The 24686-nt window shown below is 38.5% G+C and overlaps 1 protein-coding gene across 1 annotated transcript in view; it reads right to left on the bottom strand.

The window, feature by feature from the left end:
• Positions 1-887: 887 nt before the first annotated feature.
• The window catches only part of LRRC8C (leucine rich repeat containing 8 VRAC subunit C), a 103749-nt gene continuing 79950 nt past the window's right edge, over positions 888-24686 (bottom strand). Inside the window, exon 3 of the mRNA XM_060090077.1 lies at positions 888-7455. Coding sequence (XP_059946060.1) covers positions 5182-7455 — 2274 coding nt within the window. The 3' untranslated portion in view covers positions 888-5181. The remainder of the gene's footprint in view (positions 7456-24686) is intronic.

Genomic DNA, 24686 nt, shown 5'->3' with positions numbered 1-24686 from the left:
CTTCTCCATCCAAATCAAAGTGCTTATCTTATATCTTGCTAGCCAACAACAATGAATAACTGAATCAATCTAGTTAATTTCAGTGTTTATCTCAATATTCTGTACAAATGAAAGGACTGGAAGATGGGGCAGTGGAAGGTGGCAGTGGACAAGAGACTTTTTCTTATGTGCAAATTGCACTGAAATCACCAGATGTCTCTAATTTGCTGCCCATCTCAGTTCTTGTCTCCAAAGTTTCTCCAGAGCTCTCACATACTCCCTTCTAAGTTTCTGATACACACATTCGCAAGGCCTCTCTCACCACACTCACAATCTTTCCTCATCTCAACAGTTCTTCTCCAAAGGATTATCAGTAAAATAACTGAGTCATAAATAACTATAGAAAAATATGTAAAGTGACAATTTAGCTTCGAAATTTATCAGTCACAATTTTCTTATGCATAAGTGGTACATAAAGTTTTCTTATAAAGGGCTTCCCTAAGCCTGGGGTGTATGTGTTTAACTAGGGGAGGCCTTCTGGTTGTACAGAACCATTCTGATTTCTTTAATGACAATCATTACCATAACAGTATTTACTGAAAGCTGGGCTGGACAGCCATTGTACAATCTGATCTGGCAAATGCACAGAAACTGCACTCCAGATTACACAGTAAGGCACTAATTACCCAAATGAAACTCCAGGGGCACCTTGGGGAGATGTAGTACAGAGAGTTAAGGAAGGAAATAATTAGTCACAATTGCAGAAACTAGCTAAATACAAAGTAAAAGAATTCATGCAGCCTATTTCCTGCAGAGTACAGGAAGCCTTAATAATATGCAAAAATACAAGAGAAATCCAAAAGAGAAACATGATTTCTATCAATGAATAAGAAAGGGACCAATCTCAATTTTAAATTACAAAATGACTTTATTTTCTGTTCCTATGTACTACATAGCCAAATAACCTTAAGACATTGTATCATGAGTTTACACTATGACAAATCAACTTTCAAGCATTTTCTTGACAGTCTTAGAGGTTTTGCCAGCATTTGACACAATCTGAACACATACAGCGAGAGAAAACAAGCAGCAGAAGGAAAACTAAGTGACCACGTAAGGCATGGAGTTTCAACCCTAGTAAAAATATTCATTAAATAGGCAGAATCGTATGGAAGAGGGAATGGTATACAGCAGAAAGCAAATTTATTCCACATCCAAAACCATGCATAGGGACTGTTATTTAACATGGCTGAGAAATTAAGTTGTTCAAAGTTATATACCCCTTTTTAAGGTCTTCTAAATAAAAAAAAAATCCTTGGGGTGGGAGGAGACCCTCTTCCCTCTCCCCAAAAGGAATTCAAGGATGTTACCTTTATCAGTGAAAGGCTCTGGGAAGATGGAGTAAGAGTGGACAGCTCGTTTGGAAAGATGGTATGTAATTGTATTAGAAGCATGTCACTGAGGCCTAAATCTGAAAAATCAATGGCACATCTGGTCGAGACTGTCCAGGCTTTCTTACAATGTATCTGAATAAACAAGAAAAAAAGTGAGAAAATCTTACCGACCCTTGAGGCATTCCTCTCACTCATAACTGTGCTGTTTTGCTATGGAACCCTACCTACCCTGAGTTCTTGAGATCCTACCAAAAATGTGAATCGCTTGAACGGCATTATTACATTCAGGATTTATAGGAGAATGTAAATTGAATCTTAATTTAGTCTCTAAACACAAATGGAAATTGTTTTGAGGTTTATCTTATCTATTCACTACCACATATTGCTGACAGTTTTCATAAAGATGGATCATGAGTGTTCACTGTTTTAGTAAATATATCATTACTACTGATCAGGTATTTGGTATGAAATTATATTAGAGAGTAAAATACTCCTTAAAAAATGGACTTTTCTTAGAATTAGGAACATAAACAACAGCAAAACCCTTGGGGTAAATGATAACAAGAGATGTAAAGATGTTTTCTTCTCTTTCTTATCACAGAAATCATAAGATAGCATATTGCAGAAATGTGGACTTTCCTCATCCCAAGTAACCCAAGGAAGATTCCACGTTGCTTAAGCCCCTCTCTATAAAGATGGCTTCAGAGGCAGATAAGGAGCCACCTCTAAATGACCAAAGTATTCACAGCAGGCTTATGTCCCAAGCCTTTCTGAAAAAGCAGCGTCTGCACACAGGATGCCATGGAAACTGTTAGAACTCATTACAATAGCTACATTGGAAACCTAAGGCAGAGAAAGGTGGGTGAATGAGCAATCAGAAAATTTACCAGTGTAAATAACAGGTTTCACTGTATCAAGAATATTTATATTAAAAGTTGTATTAAAAACAAAACAAAGTGAAAACCCAACATATAACTAGTTTTCTGAGACGTGGTCTTCTTAGGTGAGTTCCACTGGGATATACTTAGATGCTCTGTTTCAACCAGACCATCCCCAGACAACTGTCTGTTCTACACTTAACCATTAAAACTGACCAAAAAGCATACTCACTGTGGGTGTCCAATAGCATAGGATTTAAGAGTACCTATGATGCTTTTATATTTACATAAGCTGTTTCTCATGAGTCTTATAGAAGTTGGAGAAATAGAGCTAGTTGTTCCTTTTTAGCAAGAGCACTTGTAAAAATACGAAAAGGATTGGGTTAATATCCCTTTTAACACTGAGTTGATTCATTAAAGAACTTTAGAAAAGTCAGCAGTTCATTTACCTGAGTTTCCCAGTTAAAGGCTAAAGAGTAATTTAATGCTTTTCACTTAAGAATGTGAACAAAAATATACAATATTAAAAAGGGTCAGGGTCAGAAAATTTAGACTCAAGATGAAGTTTGAACATTTTGAATTTTTATAAAATCTAACAGAAACATCTATGAATTTTCCTTCCTAGTTAAACCATAAAGTCATAGAACTATACGGATTTACTGGATGTTATTTAGAACTTAGGTTAGGGGTCAGCCTGTGAAATCATTAAGAAAGTGAATCAAATTCTTTTGGCATTTTGAGCAACTTGTCACAGAGACTAATTATTAGTTATTTCAGTTATGAACACATATGAGATTATGAGTTAACACCAGATAAAGATTTCAGCATAAATATGATCTTTAACCTGAATAGGTCCCTTTTAAGGGTGATATAGAAAACAACTATACATTTTATCCAGAAAAATAGTGCACCTAGTGTTTTACCAGTAGTTATCAAAGCTCACCTTGCAACAGGGGTATTCTTGTCATGCTCAGCCATGGACAACCTTCCAGGTTTGTTTGTTTGTTTAAAACAGGTAGCGCTATGTTTCTAAATATAACACATTGTTCATAATCAGGATCCTAACAACATTCTAGAATTGAATGTTTTATCCTACAAGAAATATAACCATGTTACTATTTTAAACATTTTGTTTCAATTCCAGGGCGAAATAAACCAGCTATACAAAATCACCATTCTAACACTTAAACACAGAGCAGAGACAGCAAAGCATTTTGGTCTATACGATTCAATTATTAAATAAATGAAAAGTATCTCTTCCCCAAATCCTTTACCCCACGAAGTATCATAACATTTAAAACACAGTTGAGGTACATATATCTGCTGAGTAGTTCCCATAACTGTGTTCCATGTATGACTCAAAGTAGCATTAAACAAAGTCACCAGGCTCAAGGGGTAAATTTTAAAAGCAGCATCTTGAAACCCCAAACCATCTTTCTATTTTTCTTCGTTAAGTCACAAAACTTCCTTGGGTCAGACTAGGGTTCTGAAAACAGTGTGAATTTGGAGCATAAAACAAAATTCCCATGAAAGGTAGCACTGGTCCTGGATTGAGGGCACAAATAGTGCTTTCATTTTCCTGTTCTCTACAGCTTAATAGTCAGTGAAAACTTTTGCCCAAGACCCATACTATGTTGGATGTTTAAGTACAGAGATAAATAAAACCCAGCTAACCACCAGGCAAAAATTATTTCTATCTACTTAGCAATTTATTCACACTTAAAAAAAAAAAAAGGAACAGAACCATTTTAGATGAGATACTTTTTTTAAGCCAAAGAGAGCAGACTTTCTGTGCTTGCATCACTAGCATTTGCAGCGAGGGCAGGCTTGAGGGAGACAGATTTATATACGTACATATACGTGGATTATTTCGTGTAACAGGCAGAATTTGAATAGAGATCACCACTTCCAGACTACCCAGAGGAACCAGTGTGCCTGCCTGGAGTGTACCAGCTCTTTAGCAGAGTGCTTTAGTAGCACATTTTTTTTTTCTTCCATCGGATGTATTCACATATCAAGATATCAAAGATGATTAAGTTACTAAAAAACAGGCTTCTGATTCTGATTTTTAAATTTAATTACCTATTTTAATTAAAATAAATTAGCTTTTCTAAGGTTGTTCACCAGTACTACATACAATATTGATATTAAATGGGAGGAACCTCTGTATTTCCTTTTTCAATGATATTTTTAAAATGTTGTTAAAAATGTAAGTCAGTTAAATTATAAATGACCAATTCAAGCAAGCTGACCATGGGAGATGATTGTCTTTACTCACAAAATCCTTGCTTAAGGATAAATAACTGTCAGGTATGTGAAAGAATAGAACTTAGGGTTCTGTTGGAGGCAAGGAGAAATTTTGAAAATAATAGTCTATGACAATGCCCTTATGTGAGTTTACACTCCAGAGAAGTGTTTTCTATAGAATGAAATACTTGGCCAATGGAGAAGGCAGCTGGAATTAAAATAACTAGCACAGATTCCTTGGTACACATACAATGAAAACAAAAATAAGGACCCTGTACAGGTGTAAACAAGCTAAAAATGACCTTGGCAAAATATCTTCATTGATTTAAAAAACACCAAAAGCATGCAACTTAAAATTCCCTTCCCTTCACAAGAATGAACTGAGAACCATAAAACACAAAACAACCAAAACAAAAAAACAGACGGAACCATCTGTTTCTGTCAGTAGAAAACAGTAATAGATACATTAGGTTCCAGGACAAATAAAACTTTAAAATATTAATATTGAAAAAATACAATTAAATTTTTATTAAAAATACATACTCCTTACTCAGTCTTTGTGTACATTTTGTTTTGTGTGAAAAAGAAAAAAATAATAAAATAGGAAAGGCATTAAGACTACCTAATTATTTATACTGTATTTGGTAGAAGCATGTTTCAGTCAAACTTTAAACAAAAATAAGTTATTCTGTTTTCATTTGCTCCCGGACATCAGAAGGCAGGGTTTCAAACAGAGCATCTTCTACAACTAAACCAGCTCGCTTCAGAGCCCGACAGTCGCCCAGCTCGGGAGGGAGAATTTCAAAGTGATTGCCTTTAACATCTAAATAGGAGAGAAATAGTAAATTTCCAATTTTTGGTGAAAGTACTGATAGGCTGTTTTTCCCAATCTTCAGAGTTTTGAGTTTCTTACAGAAATAGAGTTCATCTGGAAGGCTCTCCACTTTGTTACAAGTGATGGAAAAATACTGTAAACTTTGTAGAACTCCGATCTCAGGCGGGATAAATCTAATGTCATTGTAGGACAAGTCCAGGTATCGGATCTTGTTGCATAGGAAGAGGTGGGAAGGCAGCACCTCTATTTTATTATGACTAAAGAAGAGGCGCTCCAGGCTGGTGAGTTTCTTTATATGCTCTGGGATGTAGGTGATGCTGTTATGCCACAGTTTTAGCACTGTCAACTTTCTCAAGTGCTGGAAGCTAACGATCTCTTCTATAGATTTCAGATTATTTTCCTTGAGGTCCAATTCCTGGAGGCTAAGCAGGCTGAACACGGCGTGAGGAATGCGCTCCAGGTCACAGTGGACCAGCTCTAGCTCTGTCAGATTGGTCATCTTCTTCAGATTGTTAAGCATCACCAGCTTGGTGCCATCGTTGTGTATGCACATCTTCTGGAGATGGCTGGAAACATCAACCACTGCCTGTGGGATTTTGGAAACATTGCTTTTGATGGAGAGAATTTTAAGGCTTTTGAGATCCCGCAGAGACTCAAGGGTGATATTTTTGGAAATATCATGACTTAGAGAGCCAACCAGGTAGAGCTCCTCCAGGTTCCGCAGGCCATACATCCAGGGGGGCAGCTCCCTCATGTCATCAAACTTGACACTCAAGACCTTGAGGTTCTCCTTCAGGAAAGAGAGCGCTGCGCTGTGGATTTTGACCGAGCACTGGTGCAGAGAGAGCTCCTGGAGATTGTCTAGCTGTGCAATGGTGGCTGGTATCATGACATTCTTAATGATTTCAAGTTTTAGAGACTGCAACTCTGTGATTTCAAAAACAGTGTCTGGAAGGCCAGAGAGCATGATGAGAGGCAGTTCCAGGCGGTTATGGGCATTCGTCTGAAGCTTCTGCCTCAGTTTATCCGGAGTCCACTCATTGTTTAAATTCAGCTGCTTTAATTTGTTTTCACTCACTTCAGATAGGAACACTGCAAATCTCTTGGAATACAGAGGGTCGTACTGATCTATCATATGAAGCATAAAAGCAAAGTCATTTTTCACGTCTGGAATATCATCAATTCCAGTTTCCTGCCGGACATACTCAAAAGAGTACTCCCTCAGAGAACGGTAGAACAGCCAGTATAAGGTATAAAGGCACGTCAATCCATAGATACTTACAAAGCACAGGTAGCAAAAGGAGAGTTTCGAGAACAAGTGTGCCATGGTATGATTGCAAGAAAAGTTTTTATATCCAGTCATGTCCTGAATGTCAACATTACAGTCCACTGTAAATTGGACTTTGGAAACCAGGGCGCTATTATACGCAATGATGATTAGGAATTTTATAACCTTAAGTACAGTCTGACGAACATACATAGCATATAATATATCACCTTCTTCTACGTGTAGCCTGAACTTCTTCACCTTCTCAAATAAAGCCTTCGCTTGCTCACCCTCCTTCTTATCTAGAGCCCCTGCAGTGGATTTGTCAACCACAAACTTCTCAGGAATTGACTTTAAAGACTGAGAGTTGACCAGGTTGCCTTCTGGACCAGACTGGGTGGTGTTGGGCCTGCTCATGTTGTTCTTCCTGTTGTCCTTTTCTTCTGAGTCCTCCCCAGACACTTCAGATAAAGCCCGTGTGGTCCAGGGAGAGTCAAAACACTTCCCCAGGATTGAGATGAAATGTTCTATTTTGGAGCTGGAACCAGGGAATTTGAACCAAAAGTTGCTACAGAGCATGAAGACCAGGGTATGGATGAGGACAAGGTAAGGGAAATACTTGGCGTACCAGTGGAGGGCTCGCTCATAGCACATCTGGTTAATAAAGCTGTACTGCTGAAGGTCCAAATCTGTCTTCAGTCCTTTCATTTCCACAGTGACTGGGTTAGTAGGAGACGGTTTCGGTGGAGGCAGTGGGGTGGTACTGGCCACTGCTTGAGAGACATTCGAAACGGAAGAGTGGTTCTGAGAAGGCTGCACTCGTTTTGGAAGGCAGATTATCTTGTCTTGCATGACCTGAAACAAAGAAATAATATTTTCAAATTATATTACTCAAAGAGCTTTCATAATGTCATTAGTGCGAAGGAAGCAGCAATACAATCCAATAAATGTCCATTTCCTTTGCCTGGAGAATACAATGTTCAATTCCAGCACCGAGATTTTTATTCTTAGCCCACATGTTGGAAAAATGAAATGTATCGATATATCTTTGTTCACCATGTCTAACTCATGACACAAAACGCAGCAGTTTTGTTAGGACACAGAACGATTCACAGCAAAATAAATATTTAAAGAGCATTCATGTATTTTAAAAAAATTTGCATTTCTTCTCTCACTGAAGCCTGGGAGAATCAGTCATTGGTCTGGGAAGTACATCCTCTTAGCAGACTCAGTCTTGAATTGGATGGCTCCCAAGATTTATATTAGTTTCTGTATGAGAAGCATTAAAAGGAGGAAATGTGGGAGAAATTCCCATTTTTATCGTTTCCTCTTTTCTTTCTATCCATATCTTAGACATGCATAGATGAACGTGAATGGCTTTAATAAAATGGGAATTTACTAAGCTTTTGTAAAAACTATTTCTTCAGAGAGAGATGAAAAAATACAGAAATGTTCGATAGTAAAATAGTTATGTCTAAACTTGCTGCTTTTCACACAAAATATTATATCAACTTCTATCCCTCTACCAATGCTTCAGTTTGTTGAAAAGAATATTAAGCCCTAAGAATGTCCAGCAGTCTCATAAGATTACAGTTTGGGTATGAGAGAACACATTCTTTCTGAAGATGAGGTAGGATGAGGCAAAATACTCCTTGAATCAACCTGGAGGAATCATCCCCAGGAAGAAGTACACATAAGTGGAATCATCTGGACAACAAGCAGACAGTTCAGAGAAAGAATAATAACCAAGAAATTGATGGTAATAACATGGAATTAATAATGCAGGGGAAGTCTATTTGTACCTTATTATGTCAAATGGCTGAAAATCCATAGTGTATAATGATTTTGCAACAGCAAAGCTCTTTATGTTGATTCTAGAAGTAGAAACTGACTCTATTACAAAGTAGACTGCTATGGCATGAGAATATGACCATAACCTGGTGACATGGGAGATATAGCCCCATAGAGAGAAGTATTTACAAGGTTTGACAATGCAGTGGAGCACCCAACCCTTAGCTGAGTGTCTGATACATAGGAGACCACCAGTATTTGCTGAGAAAGTGAATGAATCTACAACTGACACTAGTCCTTCCAATTCAGAGTTGCATAGGTCTGGGTGTAGACCACACGTCTCCTAGGGATGAAGATAAGGATGGTGATTATAGTGATGACAACAACAAACTTTCTGTTGTATTTAATATGCAATCCTGTTCCAATAATGTCATGGGTATTAATCAGTTTAATTGTCACCTTAACCTGATAAGGCAGGTACTCCTTTTATCCCAATTTCACAGATGAGGAGACCAAGCCATAGAAAGGTTAAGTAACTTGCTTAATGTTATCAAGCCCAGGCCACCTGGACCCAGAGCCTACATTCTTATTTTATTTTATTGAATTTCTAGGATTAAACCAAAAATATCTCAATTTGACTTTAACCTAAGTAACAAATTATCTTATATAAATTATACATATTTTAGGGGAAAAGCTTATCTCTCCCCATATCCTATGCAGATAACAATGAAAGAATGAGGTTAGGGGAAGAGAGGAAGTTTCATTTATAAAGATTTATAAAGGCTCCAGCCTAAAAGATATAGCAGGGGGCTACTACTTACTATGTAAATCAAAAGAAGGAAGGGAAGAAAAACAAATGTAATTGCACTCAGAGGGTTCAGTGGCTACAGAGGTGTGAGAATGTTTGAGAATGCCTTCAAACATTTTAATCACTTACCTGATGTTAAACATGCCCACGTTTGTGGGCATATATATGTCTACTTATAATTATACCCATAAAGTATTGCCAATCCATATGTCAAATATTAGAAAACTTAATTATTTTTCCTTTAAGTTTAAAATAAACATAAAGCTTTCATTTTAATCTCATCTCAATGGGGCATCCTTTATATTTCTTGGAGGTCAAACACTCTACCTTGGAAACCTCTGGAACAGAAAATAGTAAGAGAAAGCCTTGACAGATGCCAGACTATCTTGAAGAAATATCAAAGAGAAAAAGTAAGAAAGTCAGTGTTTGGGGTCATATTCTAGATGTTTTCTCATTCGTGGTCTCATTTAATGCCCCCAATAATCTGTGAAGTAGGCATAAGTTAGGGGCTAGAGCAGCATGGAAAGAAATGCTTCCCCAGCACCTTCTCCAAGAGTGACACCTTTGAGCTAGTATGTTAATAGGCAGGCACCACCTGAAGGTGCTAAGTCCCTGCCAAGCAACCAGGCGGCCCCATTTCTGCCCCCTGCCCAGCCCTTCTCCAGGCTTGCTCCTCATGGGGGAAGACGATAAACCTCTGGAGCTTGGCTGCTGCAGAGGGTTTCAGGTTATGTCCTGCACCAGGGTGCCCAGCTGAGGGGCAAGTGTGGGATGAAATCCTGCTTGTGCCCCCCTCACTCAGCTGTTCACCCTCATGGGATGCCTTTTTATATTCTGCACAAAGGTACCTGATTGGCTAGCATCTGCCATGCTAGAGAGGTAGGTCATTTTCTCCCCATTCTACAGAAGAACCCAACTAAAGTTCAGAGAAGTTCAATCACTTGCCCATGTTCACGTAGCTAGGAAACAGCAGAGCAGACTAGTATATTTCCACCATTCCAGATAGTCTCCGCATTTCTCCGAGTTTCTGCTATGATGGCTTTAAGAGAACAGCCCAACGTAGGAGGGGAACACATAGACAATCTCCAGAAGTTCCTCTCCGCCTTCTGATGTCATATTTTTTTCAATCTTCACAAAGATGTAATTTTTAAAATGTGCCTATTTAAATCCCAGGAAGGTAAAGACAGTGATCTATTTTCCAGAAAATGTTAACTACTTAGAAATGAGCACAGAGTAGAAAAAGATGCTGGAATTTAGTCACTACGAACAATAGCTGCTCATGCTGCCAAGAGAACACATCCTAAGAAGACTCCAGCAGAGACACAGCTCATAGTTGAAGTCCCAAAGAATGTGATGGCAGGTTTTCTATCCAGGACTACGAAAAGGAAGAGGGTAGGTTACGGAGTCCAACAGTAAAGAGTGTGAAGACTTAAACAGTGAAATAGCCACAGGAGAGAGGAAGGAAGTTATCTTCCATGGTTAATGGAAACTGCAACACTGAGAAGAATTGGGAGAAGCATCAATATTTTCAAAGGTATAGTAAAAAAGAGAAAGAAGACAAAAAAATAAGGCAGATAGGTTTCTTTTTAAAAAAAGAAAAGGGTAAAGGGTGTTTCTGTGGGATATCTGTAAACAGCAGCTTGTAAGAACTTGAAAGTTTGTTTCACCTTTTCTGCTCTTTTGAGAAGCTTGTCTAATTAAACCTATACCTCACTTCTTTTTACCTTTACCCAGAAATTTAAAGATTAAAGTACAAAACAAGCCTTAAGGAAAGGCTGCAAAACAAATAGCAAAGGCACAGTGGTAGGGTTCCAGGCTGCCGGTGCAGGGCTAAGGGAGAGTGCTTGGGGTAAGACCAGGGAGAAAGCCACCGCCCACATCCCATTCTACAAACCATCGAGGCTTAGACCATCACCACCAGCTCATTCATACACACACGTCATTATGACGAGGAATCCCATCCTTTTATTCTAGGGACAGCCCTCAGACTGCCTTTGGAGGATAAAGCATTGAGACTAGAGCTACACAGAGTGTTTATATAAGGGGAGGGCAAGAAAGAGGGGAAAGAAATGAGGGTAGGGGGAAGAGAAAAAAATTAAAAAAGCAAGATGAACAAGAGAATCTGATCCACAATATAGCAAGGTGAGAACGTTACTCTCCTAAAAGCAGATATGAGAATAATTCTTTAAAAACATTTTGTTTTTTGATGTGGACCATTTTTAAAGTCTTTATTGAATTTGTTACAATATTGCTTCTGTTTTATGTTTTGTTTTTTTGGACACTGAGGCATGTGGGATCTTAGCTCCCCAACCAGGTATCAAACCCACACCCCCTGCATTGGAAGGTGAAGTCTTAACCACTGGACCACCAGGGAAGTCCTCCATGAGAATAATTCTTGAACAAAATCATCTACGTTAAAGAAAATATCTCAGTTAGTTTGGGAATGATGAAGATAGGGATATAGAAGGAGGTGAGTCACTGAGGGCAAAGGTCAGGCAAAGCCAGGCAACAAAGATGCTAAACTCCCCACGCTGTATTGGGATGAACAGGCTTGGAGGTAGGAGGAGTGAGTCAGCAGAGCAGAGAGGGGCTAGAATCGAAGGAAATAGCTCAAGCAACATGGTAGGAGGCTGGGGTGTACACTCATTATTTCTATTTTGAGATATAAATACTTTTCACTCTTCCTTAAACCTTTGGTAAAATCTGCTAAACACACACACACACCCCTATTATGAATGAATTTTGTGGAAATCACAGCAAAAAAAGGACTAAATTTCATGCTTGGATCAAAACTGAACAGACAAGCAGAGTTTGCCTGGGATGCTAAAAATCTATAAACTGTTTCCATGGAAGCAGGAACTGGGACCATGAGAAACTAATTCTTCTAGGAGTCCGTCAGAACTTAGGCCATGGACTGGAATTTGATCCAATATCCTCTAGGTCCTACGGAGCAGCTGACATCCAGTAACATAAGTATATAAAATGCTCCTCAAGACTTTACAATGAAAGTTCCTAGAGGAATAAAAAATATATATGTAAAATTGTTCCATGTCTGTCATAATATCTAGGTAATATTTCTGGAAAAGAAACACAAGGGTTGCAGTGATTGGAGAAATGGGCTCACTAAAGTTGGATTCATGAATTCCCATTTGCAAATTATTTTGAGATAACACCACAGCTGTTTTTGAAAAAAAATTCTAAGGTCAATGAAATAAACTGAATTTCTTGCTTTTACTTTCTACAGGGGGATGTCTTTCAAGAGAAACAAAGTAAAATTCAAACTTCTTTAAAAAAGGAAGCAACCCATCCAAACTATGCCCTGAAATGCTGCTCAGATCTAGGAAAAGAAATCAAATATTTAAAATTGTAATTATCACATTTATACTAGCAAAGAGATGCATTTTTAAGTAGGGTGTACACTCTTGATCTCATATTGAAATACCTCGTACGGGCAATGTAAACTTAGGGCCTTTTAATAGTAACTTTCACAGTTTTAAATCATTAATGTTCATCTACATCTTTGATTGTTTATCTTTGATGACGGTTATTTGATTCTCAGTCCCTTTGTTAGAATCATAACACCCATTATTATAATGTAAAACTAAGATCTACTTAATTTAGGCAGTTTCCAGAAAAGGACTGCAGTGAGAAGCAGCAGGGAACAGTGGTAACATGTTGAAACAGTTTCATATTTGCATGAATGAGACACCAAAGGGCTGAGGTTCAAACCAAACCAAACCAAACCAAACCAAACCACTTAGCTTCAGAGAAACTGCTTGATATAACAAAAATAGAGCAGAATAAATAAGGGCCAGCTTATCTATTACAGGAGGGAGACATAAATGACATCGATGGCGGTGGTGTAGGATGTGTAGAACACAAGTGCTGAGTAGTTCTGCGTGTGCCTCAGGAAAAGTCAACCATTGTGGAGGCTCTGCTGTACGTCAGATATGATAGAGATACCAAGAGCAATGCGCCCTTCCAGGTCAAGCACAGGAGAAAGACAACTGAATCAGTCAGGAGTGTTGCAAGTGCTCAAATTCATGCTCGTCTTTCACAATGAACTTTATAATCAACTTTATAGCCTAGATCCAGGAAAAAAAAAAAAAACCTTGGTGGTATTTTTATTGGGATTACATTACATTTATAAATTAATTTAAGAAGCACTGACATCTTTATGGTGTTGATTCTTCCTCTCCATGGGGTGTGTTTCCACTTGTTCAATCTAATTTTGTGTCTCCCAAGAGTGTTTCATAGCTTTCCCCAAATAGATTTTGGACATTTATTGTTAAGTTACGCTTAAACATTTTATTTTTTGCTATTAGAAATCTTTCTTAAAAAACACATATTTAGCACAGAAGGGAGCAGCCTCCCTTCACCTTTCCTACTCCCTTGCCATTCCTTAGGAAGCCCTGATAAGCTTGGTGCATACTCTTCTGGATCTATATCTGTGCATTTACAGAAACATGACATATAAACACATGGGATCTTCCTACATGAGTTGTTCTTGCACCCTGAGTTTTTCACTTTCATAGTATGTCTTGGAGACCTTAACACATCGGCACATAGGGATCTACTTCATTCTAAGGGCCACATTATTACATGGTGTGGATGTGCTATAATTTATTAAAAACATTCCAACGATGATGTGCATTTAGGCAATTTTTAACTTAAAAACAGTGCCAGTCTCAAAAAAGTACATGCTGCCTGATTTTACATGGCATTCTGCAAATCAGGCCAGAGAAACAGATCAGTGGTTGCCAGAGGTTCACTGCAAAGGTTCAGAACCAGGGAATTCCTTGGGGTGTTGAGATTCTTTTGTATCCTGGGTGGTGTTACAAGAATTTATGCATGTTTTAAAATTTAAATAGATACCTTGTTTTGATAAAGAGTGCATTTTAGAAATGCTGTCTAATATTAACAGAGCTCCACCGGCTTTTTCCTGTTTTTTAAATATCCTTCTTTAATCTCTATTTTGCACTTTTGTCTGTGATTTTGTTTTATATTTTTAGGTGTCTATTTTATGTATTTTTTTAAAAATTCTAAACTAATCACCTCTTCCTCTTACAAGTGAATTTAATCTATTACATTATTTTGCTAACCTCACTCATATTTGGATATTTACTGATATTTGGATTTATTTCCATAATTTTATTTTATTTTTATTTTATTTTTTTAATGTTTATTGGAGTATAATTGCTTTACCATGGTGTTCTGTATAACAAAGTGAATCAGCTATACATATACATATATCCCCATAGCCCCTCCCTCTTGTGCCTCCCTCTCCATATTTTTATTATTTATTTATTTATTTTTATTTTTCTGCGGTACGCAGGCCTCTCACTGTTGTGGCCTCTCCCGTTGCGGAGCACAGGCTCAGTGGCCATGGCTCACGGGCCCAGCCGCTCCGTGGCATGTGGGATCGTCCCGGACTGGGGCACGAACCCTCGTCCCCTGCATCGGCAGGTGGACTCTCAACCACTGCGCCACCAGGGAAGCCCCATATTTTTATTTATATATATACCATTTCTTCCTCCTTCCTGCTTTCTGTTGCATTAATAACATCTTTCACATCTCCTATTTTCTATCCTGCTTCAGCTGGTTGGGAAGGTGAAGACTAAATTTCTGTAATAGAGGTTATCTATAATTTCTCAAAATGTATACACTTAAAGCTTTTCAGGATCCCTACCTCCCCTTCCAAGCATGTTTTAACTACCCGCTGAACTATCCCATTTTGTTGTTTCCAGAGTTTGTTTTAGCTGTCCTTTGAAACACACAATTTAAAAAAATAATCTATAGTTGACTGTGATTATTTACATATTTATCATGTGCTCACCAATTTTCTCAGATCCTTTATCTTGTCCCTGGGTTCCTTTTCCTTTTGGTTAAAGTATCTCCCTTAATAATTCTCTAGGGTAGCTTTGAAGATTTTACCTTTAACCCCAGATCTTCTATAGTTTCACTTTAATTTTTAGTGTATGTAGATGAACACTGCTTGATATCTGTAGCTAAGGACCTGACTTTCTTCAATTTTGGAAAACTTTAGCAAAATCTCCTTAAATAATTGCTTCAAAACTTGCTTCGTCATTTCTTCCATTTTTTTCTGCAATTCCTATTAGATGTATGTTAGAGTCTCTCAACTGATCTTCCACAGGTGTGTGTTTGTGCTTTTTAATCCCTGTCTTTCTCTGTGCTGGCCTCTGGGTGACTCAGAACTCTTACCTAATTCATTACTTCTTTCTACAACTGAGTACAGTGTCATTATTCTACCTATTGATATTTTAAAGTTCAGTGGCTTTCTAATTTCAATGCTTTCTAAATTTTTTATATCCATTTGATCTTATGTCATATCTACCTATTTTTTAATGTTATTTCTTTGACCACTCTAAATCTATTTTTTCTGCTTTTTATTTTTTTTTGAACTTTTTAAAGTAAATGTATTTATTTTAACTTCACTGCTTGTTTTAAAACTTAGTTTCATCTCAAATGGAGTGAATCAATATTCCAACTGTCAGTTTTGCTGAGAGACTTTCTTAGCATAATTTTCTTCATGTGTTCTGGGTGGTAGGCTTGTTCTGAGATTGTTTTCTCTTGTGCACTCTTTTGTAGTTTCCTGCACCCAGCTCCCCAGTCCACCATTAGGACTTGTCATGGTGTTTTGATGTTCTACTGTGATGTCAGGATCTCACAGTTCCAGTCAGGGAGACATGGGCAGGCTGACTCAGTTCCTGGTTGGGAGGCACCCCAGATGCACGGTTTCCTCTGAAGTACCAGCTCCAGCAGCCAGTTAATTGCCATTCTTTTTAGCTTCCTTTTGGGAGTGAGGACCTTTGGCTACAAACAGTGACCAGGCTCCAGTCTCTTATCTTGCTTGGTGCATTTTTAGTTCCTTTACTGGCAGGAGCTGAGCTCCTGGCCGCTACTGCCTGCATTTGGATGACAGCCCAGCTGTTGCTTCAGCCCCACTCAGTATTCCATTTGTGCTCTACAGAAGTGTTTATCTTGTTTTTGAGTCCATGTATGCATTTTTGGTACCTCCTTTTATATTTTATCATGGCTATACACGTTGAACACAGGGAGTGTTTTCAAGCATAACTCTTGCTTTACTACCTTTTCATAAGAGAGAGACAGTGTGCTGTAATATAAAATTAGTCTCAAGACTACCATTATGAAGAATCAACATTGCTTGGCTAGTGCCAAACAAGGTAAACCTGCAATGTCAAATTCCTCTCCCCACAAGAAAAGGCTGGATTTCTTTATACATCTCCCCTAACATCATATGAGAGTACTTATCTTCCTACAACCTCAACAATTAAGTACAATATTTTTTCTATGAACTATAACCCCAAAATTATTTCTCTGGTTTAGACTTTAAATCTTAGTTATGACTATATTATCACTGAAAGAAGTGAGAAAACTTGCTGCATATGGTAAAACAGCAGGCATCATTCCAATATGTTAATGTGTGACCCAGGGGTATTCTTTAGATTGTGAACTGTTCGTTTAAAAGATGGTGCTTTAACTTGGTTATGGCAAGTTGGATACAGACATGTAGACTGGAGCCACAAAGTGGCAGGTGGGCCAACAGGAAGCTGATTATCTTTTACTCTCCCTCCTCTCCATAGATTCAAATACAACTGGTTCCAAAGGGTTGCACCCTGAAGCTGATCGTCCAGATTTGTCCCCAGTCTGATAGAACAAAACAAGCTATCTCTGCTGATCTAAGAGTGACCTAGCAAGAAACAGATCCCAAAGACCTATTCCCCAGGGCTTGTTCAGAGAGGTACTAAGGACAGACTATCCATATAGTCTAAAACTATAAGGATAGTTTATAACTTATTGAATATCTACTTTATGCTAACCATTATAGGAAAATCAAGGAGGCGTAACTAATGTTCTAAAACTTATTGAATATCTACTTTATTGAATATCTACTAAAACTTATTGAATATTTACTTTATGCTAACCATTACAGGAAAATCAAGGAGGCATAACTAACGTTCACTGTTCTAGACTTACAGTCCCGTTGGAGAGACATAAATAGCCACATGAAAAGTCAAACAATGGTGCACACAAGGCTGTATATGTACCATATGAATGATGTGGTAAATGAAATAAAAGCTAAGGCTTGCAGTGAGCACAGAAGGATTCATGCAGTAGGACCAACTTCATTTGGGCCTCGAAGCTGCTGGACTTGGATAGGTTTTGTGGGGAGGGTAAGGTCAGAACCTTGTGGGTTCCAGAGACAGGAGGCAAAGAAAAACAAGGAATAAGATTAAAAAGATGGGACCTCCCTGGCGGTCCAGTGGTTAGGATTCTGAGCTTCCACTGCAGGGGGTGCAGGTTCGACCCTTGGAAGGGGAACTAGGATCCTGCATACCGCACAGTGTGGCCAAAAAAAAATTTTTTTTTAAAAAATAAATAAAAAATAAAAAGATGGACTGTTGCTCTTCCTTTCTGAAGTAGACCCATTTCTCCTGGGAAAAGAGATGGAGATACAAGGGAAGGGAATTAACTTTCATGTCACTAAGTTATCAGTTAATGTACGAACTAACTAATTATGTTCTCTCAGAAATAAGATGCTAGAAGACAAAGCATCTGTCCTCAAGAGATGTGAGATTTACCTTCATCAGTGATAGGATTAACTCTGAGAATGCAGAATCTGTTTTTTTTTTTTTTTTTTTTTTGCGGTACGCGGGCCTCTCACTGTTGTGGCCTCTCCCGTTGCAGAGCACAGGCTCCGGAGGCGCAGGCTCAGCGGCCATGGCTCACGGGCCCAGCCGCTCCGCTGCATGTGGGATCTTCCCGGACCGGGGCATGAACCCGCGTCCCCTGCATCGGCAGGCGGACTCTCAACCACTGCACCACCAGGGAAGCCCCCAGAATCTGTTTTAAGGCTAACTACTGAAAATATTTTAAGTACCAAAAAATCTTGTTGAGAAAGAAGGAACTGAAAAGGCAGGGAAGATGGCTTTAAAAGGGCCAAGACTTAAGTGATTTCATTTTCAGCAAATGTCTTATTCAAAAGGCTTGCTATTCTCCAAGTCAAAATACATGTGTATTTGGGGGCAATCACCACTGGAGCACAAAAACAGACATCCATGAGCACCACACACACTGCATCACTCTCACTAACACAAACAAGTCCTTGTCTCCAGGGGAAATGGAAAAGCATAACTGCAAGGGTGTGGCATCATTTCCTGCCTTCTGTGCTCATGGTATCTTCCTTCTTTAATGACGATGTTTAAAACTCATGTGTTGGTCAGGAAATAACACCCTGTGTATGGAGGAAGTTTAGACCCAGAGAGTAAAGAGAGAAAGACAGCGAGCAGTCTAAAGATAACTGACAAACTTTCAGATGTTTATTAATAAACATAAGGGCTGAGTAAAAAGTCTGTTTTTATTGGTTGCTCATTTCCTCAATAGCAACAGGAAAAGGAGAAGGACAAGATCATACCCTGGCACCTTTGGGGCATGAAGGCAATGTCCTGGGGAAAAGTTGGAGGGGTGAGCTGATTAAAACTTAGATTTTTGAATTAATGAATTCTCTTGTTGATAAGGTATAACAACAGTACACTTGCTATAGGATTCATCTGTACATGATTAAAAACCAGACATCAAGCAAATCTTCTCTAGTGAAGCATCATCAGAAATTTCTCTGCTTGAGGAACATAAAATGCCACCAGTCTGGTAGAAGAATTAAACATTGAAAACGTTAAAGCATAATTACCTGAGTCATTACTATACATTAATAGAACAAAAGTATACAGTTAACTGGAGCCATTTTTAAGTACTGATTTTCCCTCTATCGTAGTACCTGTGGAAACATAGTGTAATTGTCTATTATCATTTTACCTCCTAGACCAATAAGCTCTCTAAAGGCAAGCTCCAACCTTGTTGACATTTCCTGGCACAAAGTAAGTATGTACTAAATATGAGGTGAATAAACAAACACTGTATCCCCTCTCCAAAGGAAAACAAACCACAACAACGGGAAGTACACACATGTATAAAATCAGATGCCAGTAAACATCTGGAAAAATTTGCCTTAGCTACCTTCCTCTGAGATGAAACAGCTCACTTCACACAACCTCCAAATTGCCAAGTGATGTCAGCCTAGTGATTTCTAAAGCCGGAGCTAAGTGCTGACTCATTTAAGGTACACAAAGAGAGTGCCAGATTTGGGAGGCACTACCTATTCATTTCATTTCCAAGTAAAAGAAGAAACCATCACATCTACTTTAGGATCCTGTATGCATTTTGATACCTCTCTTAATAAAGGCAATTCTCCTACCACTATGAACATACATACACTGACTTTTCCAGGGTAAGGATGACTATACATACTATGAATGTTAATTTTTTTTTAAACCCTTGGTTAGACTGAGACTTTCCAGCCATCAAGGATGCTTTCATTTCCTGTAGTTTGTATTTTAGTTGTATCTATGTTATGTTTTCTTCCCCTTTCTTTTGAGGAAAGCTTCTCCAGGACACAAAAAAAGAAAAAAATGAGGGAGTGGATGAGATTCAAAACTGTTTTCATTTTGCTTCATGGCATTTTTCCATAAGCCAAGTAGACTAATGAATTACTTGATCCATAGCAATTTAAGATCTAAGTGGAAAGTATCCATTTCAAAGTCAAACCATGTGAGAAAATTCAGTGCATATACAAAAACTATGGATAAACATTAGGAACATAGTTAGTGATTCATAACCAAGATAATTTGTTTCTGGTGCTTAAAAATTTGAAATATTTATATTTATGCTCTTGAAATAATGAAGAAAAAGCTCTGAAGCAACCCCCAGGGACTGAAACCATAGTTCTGTACTCAACTGACTTATCTCTGGACACTCTGCAGTTCACTGATAAATCTGTGAGCAGGAGTAAGATAAAAGAAATTGGGAGAGTCCCAGAGAAACATAAATCCTCTGGACTATCCACACCAATGTACAAACAGCACAAAGATACAGAATTCTAACACTGGAATCATACAAATAAACAAAAAAGTATTAAAAGAATCTTTAAAAAAAAGGATCATTTATTTTAGAAATTTTCTATAGTAATCAAAGAATAATTTGTCTAGTACTCGGCAAGTGAATGATGTCAACTGCCAGGCTGTGGTAGCTGTACCTTGTTATGACATCACAGAAGACTTGCAGGTAAGGTAAGAGTCATGACAATTTGTCATTTAGGTGTGGTGGATAGTAGGAGAATTTTTTTTCCCAGTCATTGTGCTTTTTGGAAGTTAAGCTATCTGGACTGCAGAAATACCATTAATTTGGTTCCACACATTCCAAGCGAATAGATCTTTTACCATATAAGGTGAATTTCAGTTATGGATTTTTTCTTTTTTCTGACTCATCTAGATGGCTGACCTCTGGGCAGGACTCAAGACTCTTCTTTGTTCCTCCTTACTTCTTTCTAGAAGGAGGGCTAGTAGAGATGGCAACATTAAAGGAGTAGTATTAAACCTTGGTGCTCATAAGGGGTTAAGGCTCTGAGTTCAAGCAGGGGATCTCTTGGAATTAGTTTGTTTGGAGTCTTTTTTTTTTTTTTTTTTAGATGTTGGGGGTAGGAGTTTATTTATTTATTTATTTATTTTTGCTGTGTTGGGTGTTCGTTTCTGTGCGAGGGCTTTCTCTAGTTGTGACAGTCTTCATCATGTTGAGCAGGCCTCTCACTGTCGCGGCCTCTCTTGTTGCAGAACACAGGCTCCAGACGCGCAGGCTCAGTAGTTGTGGCTCACGGGCCTAGTTGCTCCGCAGCATATGGGATCCTCCCAGACCAGGGCTCGAACCCATGTCCCCTACATTAGCAGGCAGATTCTCAACCACTGGGCCACCAGGGAAGCCCCTGGAGTCTCTTTTTAGAGCTTCTCTTAGGAGCCATCACTTTGAAGTCTCTCTTCCTTGAAGTTGATGTGATAGGGTGGGTCTGGAGCTGCCTCTCTCTTGGAAGTGGATTATACCCTCGGAGGGCCAGGGGAGGATAGTTCACATAAGCTCTCCTCCTGGCTTTAGGGAGAATCAATAGTCAATTTCCTCCTCCCCATCCCTTCCTCACCCTGTCTCTTCCTTGCCCAGTTTCCCCTTTTCTTCATCTGGGCAAACAGAGATTAAAGTACAGGGAAAGAGGGTAAGGAGGCTTCCTGTGCTTCCTCCCGCTTCTGGTCCAGGTCTTCAGCACTTAGGCAAAGGAAGTCCTTGTGACTTATCTGAGTTCTGGCCTAGCTCACCAGGAGAGTGATAGTGAGGTTTGGGGCCAGAGCTTAGTTTTCATTAAATGTTCTTTTGTCTGTCTTGTCCTCTGTCTATATAGCTCCTGCAGATCCTCTGGGAGAGGAAGGCAGATAGCTGTGGGAGGGAAGAATTGGGCATGTGGACCTTGATCTCAGACTTCTCTCAATCTGTTTGCCAGAGACCCAACTCATCACACCTGTGACATATGGAAATGCCCCAGATGAAGAGAAGGCATTTGAAGTCTATAGTTTAAAAGACTAAAAATAATAAATTTCTATTTTACCATCATTTTTTTTCATATCTGTGAAGTGGAAATGATGCCAATCCTGCTCATGTAATAAAACTGGCTCAGAAAGGCCATGTATTTCACCCAAAATCATATGGCAGAGTCTATGTTTTCTGCTTGAAGCTTTGGGGAAAGATTTAACTCTTCTCTTTAATTTACTTGACCTAGCTGAAATTATAAAAATTAACCAAGATTTTATATTTCCAGTGAGCATATGAGGTTTCTTACAAGGTAAAATGATGATGTAGCTGATGGCCTGTTTATTAGACAAAAGATTTGTGGCGGATACTGCAGAATTTCTAAAAATAGTAAGTTAAGAAACTGACCAGTACAATGATACACAAAAGTGATTCAGAAAGGGATCTCTACAACATTGTCTCATCATGCATTAGGTATTTTCTGAGTCCAGTATCCAGCACCAACATTTTAAAACTTAACATCAACATCCCAAAACATAAGCTAATGTACTTGAATTTAAGATTACACAGCCTTAGCTTTAGGTATCGGTGCAAAGAATCTCACTAGCTCTTAAGACTAATATACCTTGAGTAGGGAGATGCCAACTCAAATTTAAAGTAGCTAACTCTAATATTGCCAGTTAGCATAGTTTATTTCTTAGGAGGGCTAAAGATTTAAACTTGCTATTACATGATGAACAGTCATGTGTACATTTAAAAGCCTTTATTCCTTTATTCTTAGAAATAAAGTGCTGTTACATCTAAAAAGCTGAAAGTCTTTATTTGCTAGACACTTCCATGTGGACATTTGCCTCACAAGTCTTATTCTTTGTAACGCACCACAACAGTTTTTTTTTTTTTCAGGAATATAATTTAAACCATCCTACCTAGAATATCAAGAAACTTGATTTCCCCAGGTAGGCTTAACTATCCTTCCTGTTTTGCAGCTATTGCAATATATGGTCATTGCAATATGAACACACACACACACACACACACACACACATACACATCCCGCAGCAATTATCTTCTGTTTTAGAAGGATGTATATGAATGTCCATCTTTGCAACAGTTTAAACATCTTCAGGGCCAAGACCAAGTTTTGTGTTGTCAGAACTTAGCACAGTGCCTATAACATAGCATACTGAATAAACTGGTACAATGAATGAATGTGTTATTTTGCTTCTCCAACTATTCCTTAAGCTCCTTTGGGGCAGAGATGGAGCCTTAAATTATTTTGTATTCCCAATAATACCTGACAGTGCTGGGAACCTAGTCAACATTCAATAAATGTGCACTGATTTATTTGCAGTTTCATAGCAAAAATTTCATTAAACAGAACACTTCTTGCTATCACCAAATACACTCAAGTAGAAGCTAGATATTAATCCGTCAAGGAAGCTATAAAAGAGATTTCTATACTGGATGAGAACTTATACTAAATCACCTCTAAATTCTTTTCCAATTCTGAAATTCTATTATTTTTATTTTTAAAAGAAATTTAACTAGTGCAGGACTATAACCTTCTTAGATTAGAATAAACCAATATCATGAAAATATCACCATTACTCAGAAACCACTAAATTTTAAACGAATTTTTAAAAATCTCCAAAAGACTAAAGTATACTAAATAGTTAATGAACATAAGCAAGCCCTCAAAAGTTCATTTGAAAACTGGTTGTTTAGAAAGAAGAAACCATTTTCCCACAAAACAACATGGAGGTTTTTAGACTCTCAGGGCAGTTCATAAAATCTATTCCATGGGTACAAGATCAAGTACTAATACTGTTACAGAACTCAATCAACACTCATAATGTGGTTTATTTGGGGATGCCCGAGATATACTTCTCCATACGACATCCGTATGCATGGGCAACCATCTGGGTAAGAAAAACCTGGTTTTCACCATGGCATTCAACTTTATTATAAAACAACCACATATGGCCAAAACATAAATTCTCAGTTCTGTAAAAATATACTTTATTGGTCTCACTGAAATGCTTCTGTAACTTGCTCTACTGAGGTGCCTCAATGTCTATAGTTTCTTAAGTTTCTGTGTCATAACAGCATGATTTTTAAAAAATTTTTATTTATTTATTTGGCTGCCTTGGGTCTTCGTTGCTGCGCGTGGGCTTTCTCTATGTTCAGTGAGCAGGGGCTACCCTTCCTGCGATACACAGGCTTCTCACTGCATTGGCTCCTCCTGTTGCAGAGCACGGTACAGGCTCTAGGCGCGGGGGCTTCAGTAGTTGCGGCACGTGGGCCAGAGAGTGCAGGTTCAGCAGTCGTGGCGCATGGGCTTAGCTGCTCCGCGGCATGTGGGATCCTCCCGGACCAGGGATCAAACCCATGTCCCCTGCATTGGCAGGCGGATTCTCAACCACTGCGCCACCAGGGAAGTCCCAGCATGATTTTTTTTATACACAAATTTTGGCTGTAGTTTTCTAAAATGTGAGGGCGTATAACATATACAGGTCAGGAATTGCTGATCTAATATTAGCATATTTTTGCAGTACATCCTCAAAGGACTTTTTCTTTCAAGTTTATTGCTCAAGCATAAGGGCCTGTCTCCCTTCTCTGGCACTAGGTTTATGCAAATTATTCTAGAGAGGATGCTCCTAGTATTCCTACCCAGCTCTGCAGAGAGCTGTGGTTAATCTTTGATACTACTAAAGAGAGATCATTTGCTACTGGCTGCTTTTTCTACTTTTTGCAGGGGAGATCTGATTTTTATCACCTTGTCGTTAATTATCCCACACAAAGCTTTCCTCCATCAGTTTATGATCCAGTTTTAAATTACAGTTTGTACAACTGTTTTTATTATTAAAAGAGTCAATGAATTCTTAGAGCTGCTGAAGCACACTGATGCATTCACTCAACACACATTTCTTGAGTGTTAGGTCTAAGACACAAAGGTGGGTACAAAGATGTACCACAAACAGATCCTGCCTTTTAGCAACTTGAAGTCTTGAATGGGCCATGAGATATGTTCTTAACATGTTCT

The sequence above is a fragment of the Mesoplodon densirostris genome, chromosome 2 (assembly GCF_025265405.1).
Source record: "Mesoplodon densirostris isolate mMesDen1 chromosome 2, mMesDen1 primary haplotype, whole genome shotgun sequence".
In the NCBI taxonomy this organism is placed as follows: Eukaryota; Metazoa; Chordata; class Mammalia; order Artiodactyla; family Ziphiidae; genus Mesoplodon; species Mesoplodon densirostris.
This window is presented reverse-complemented; position numbering and strand designations above follow the sequence as displayed.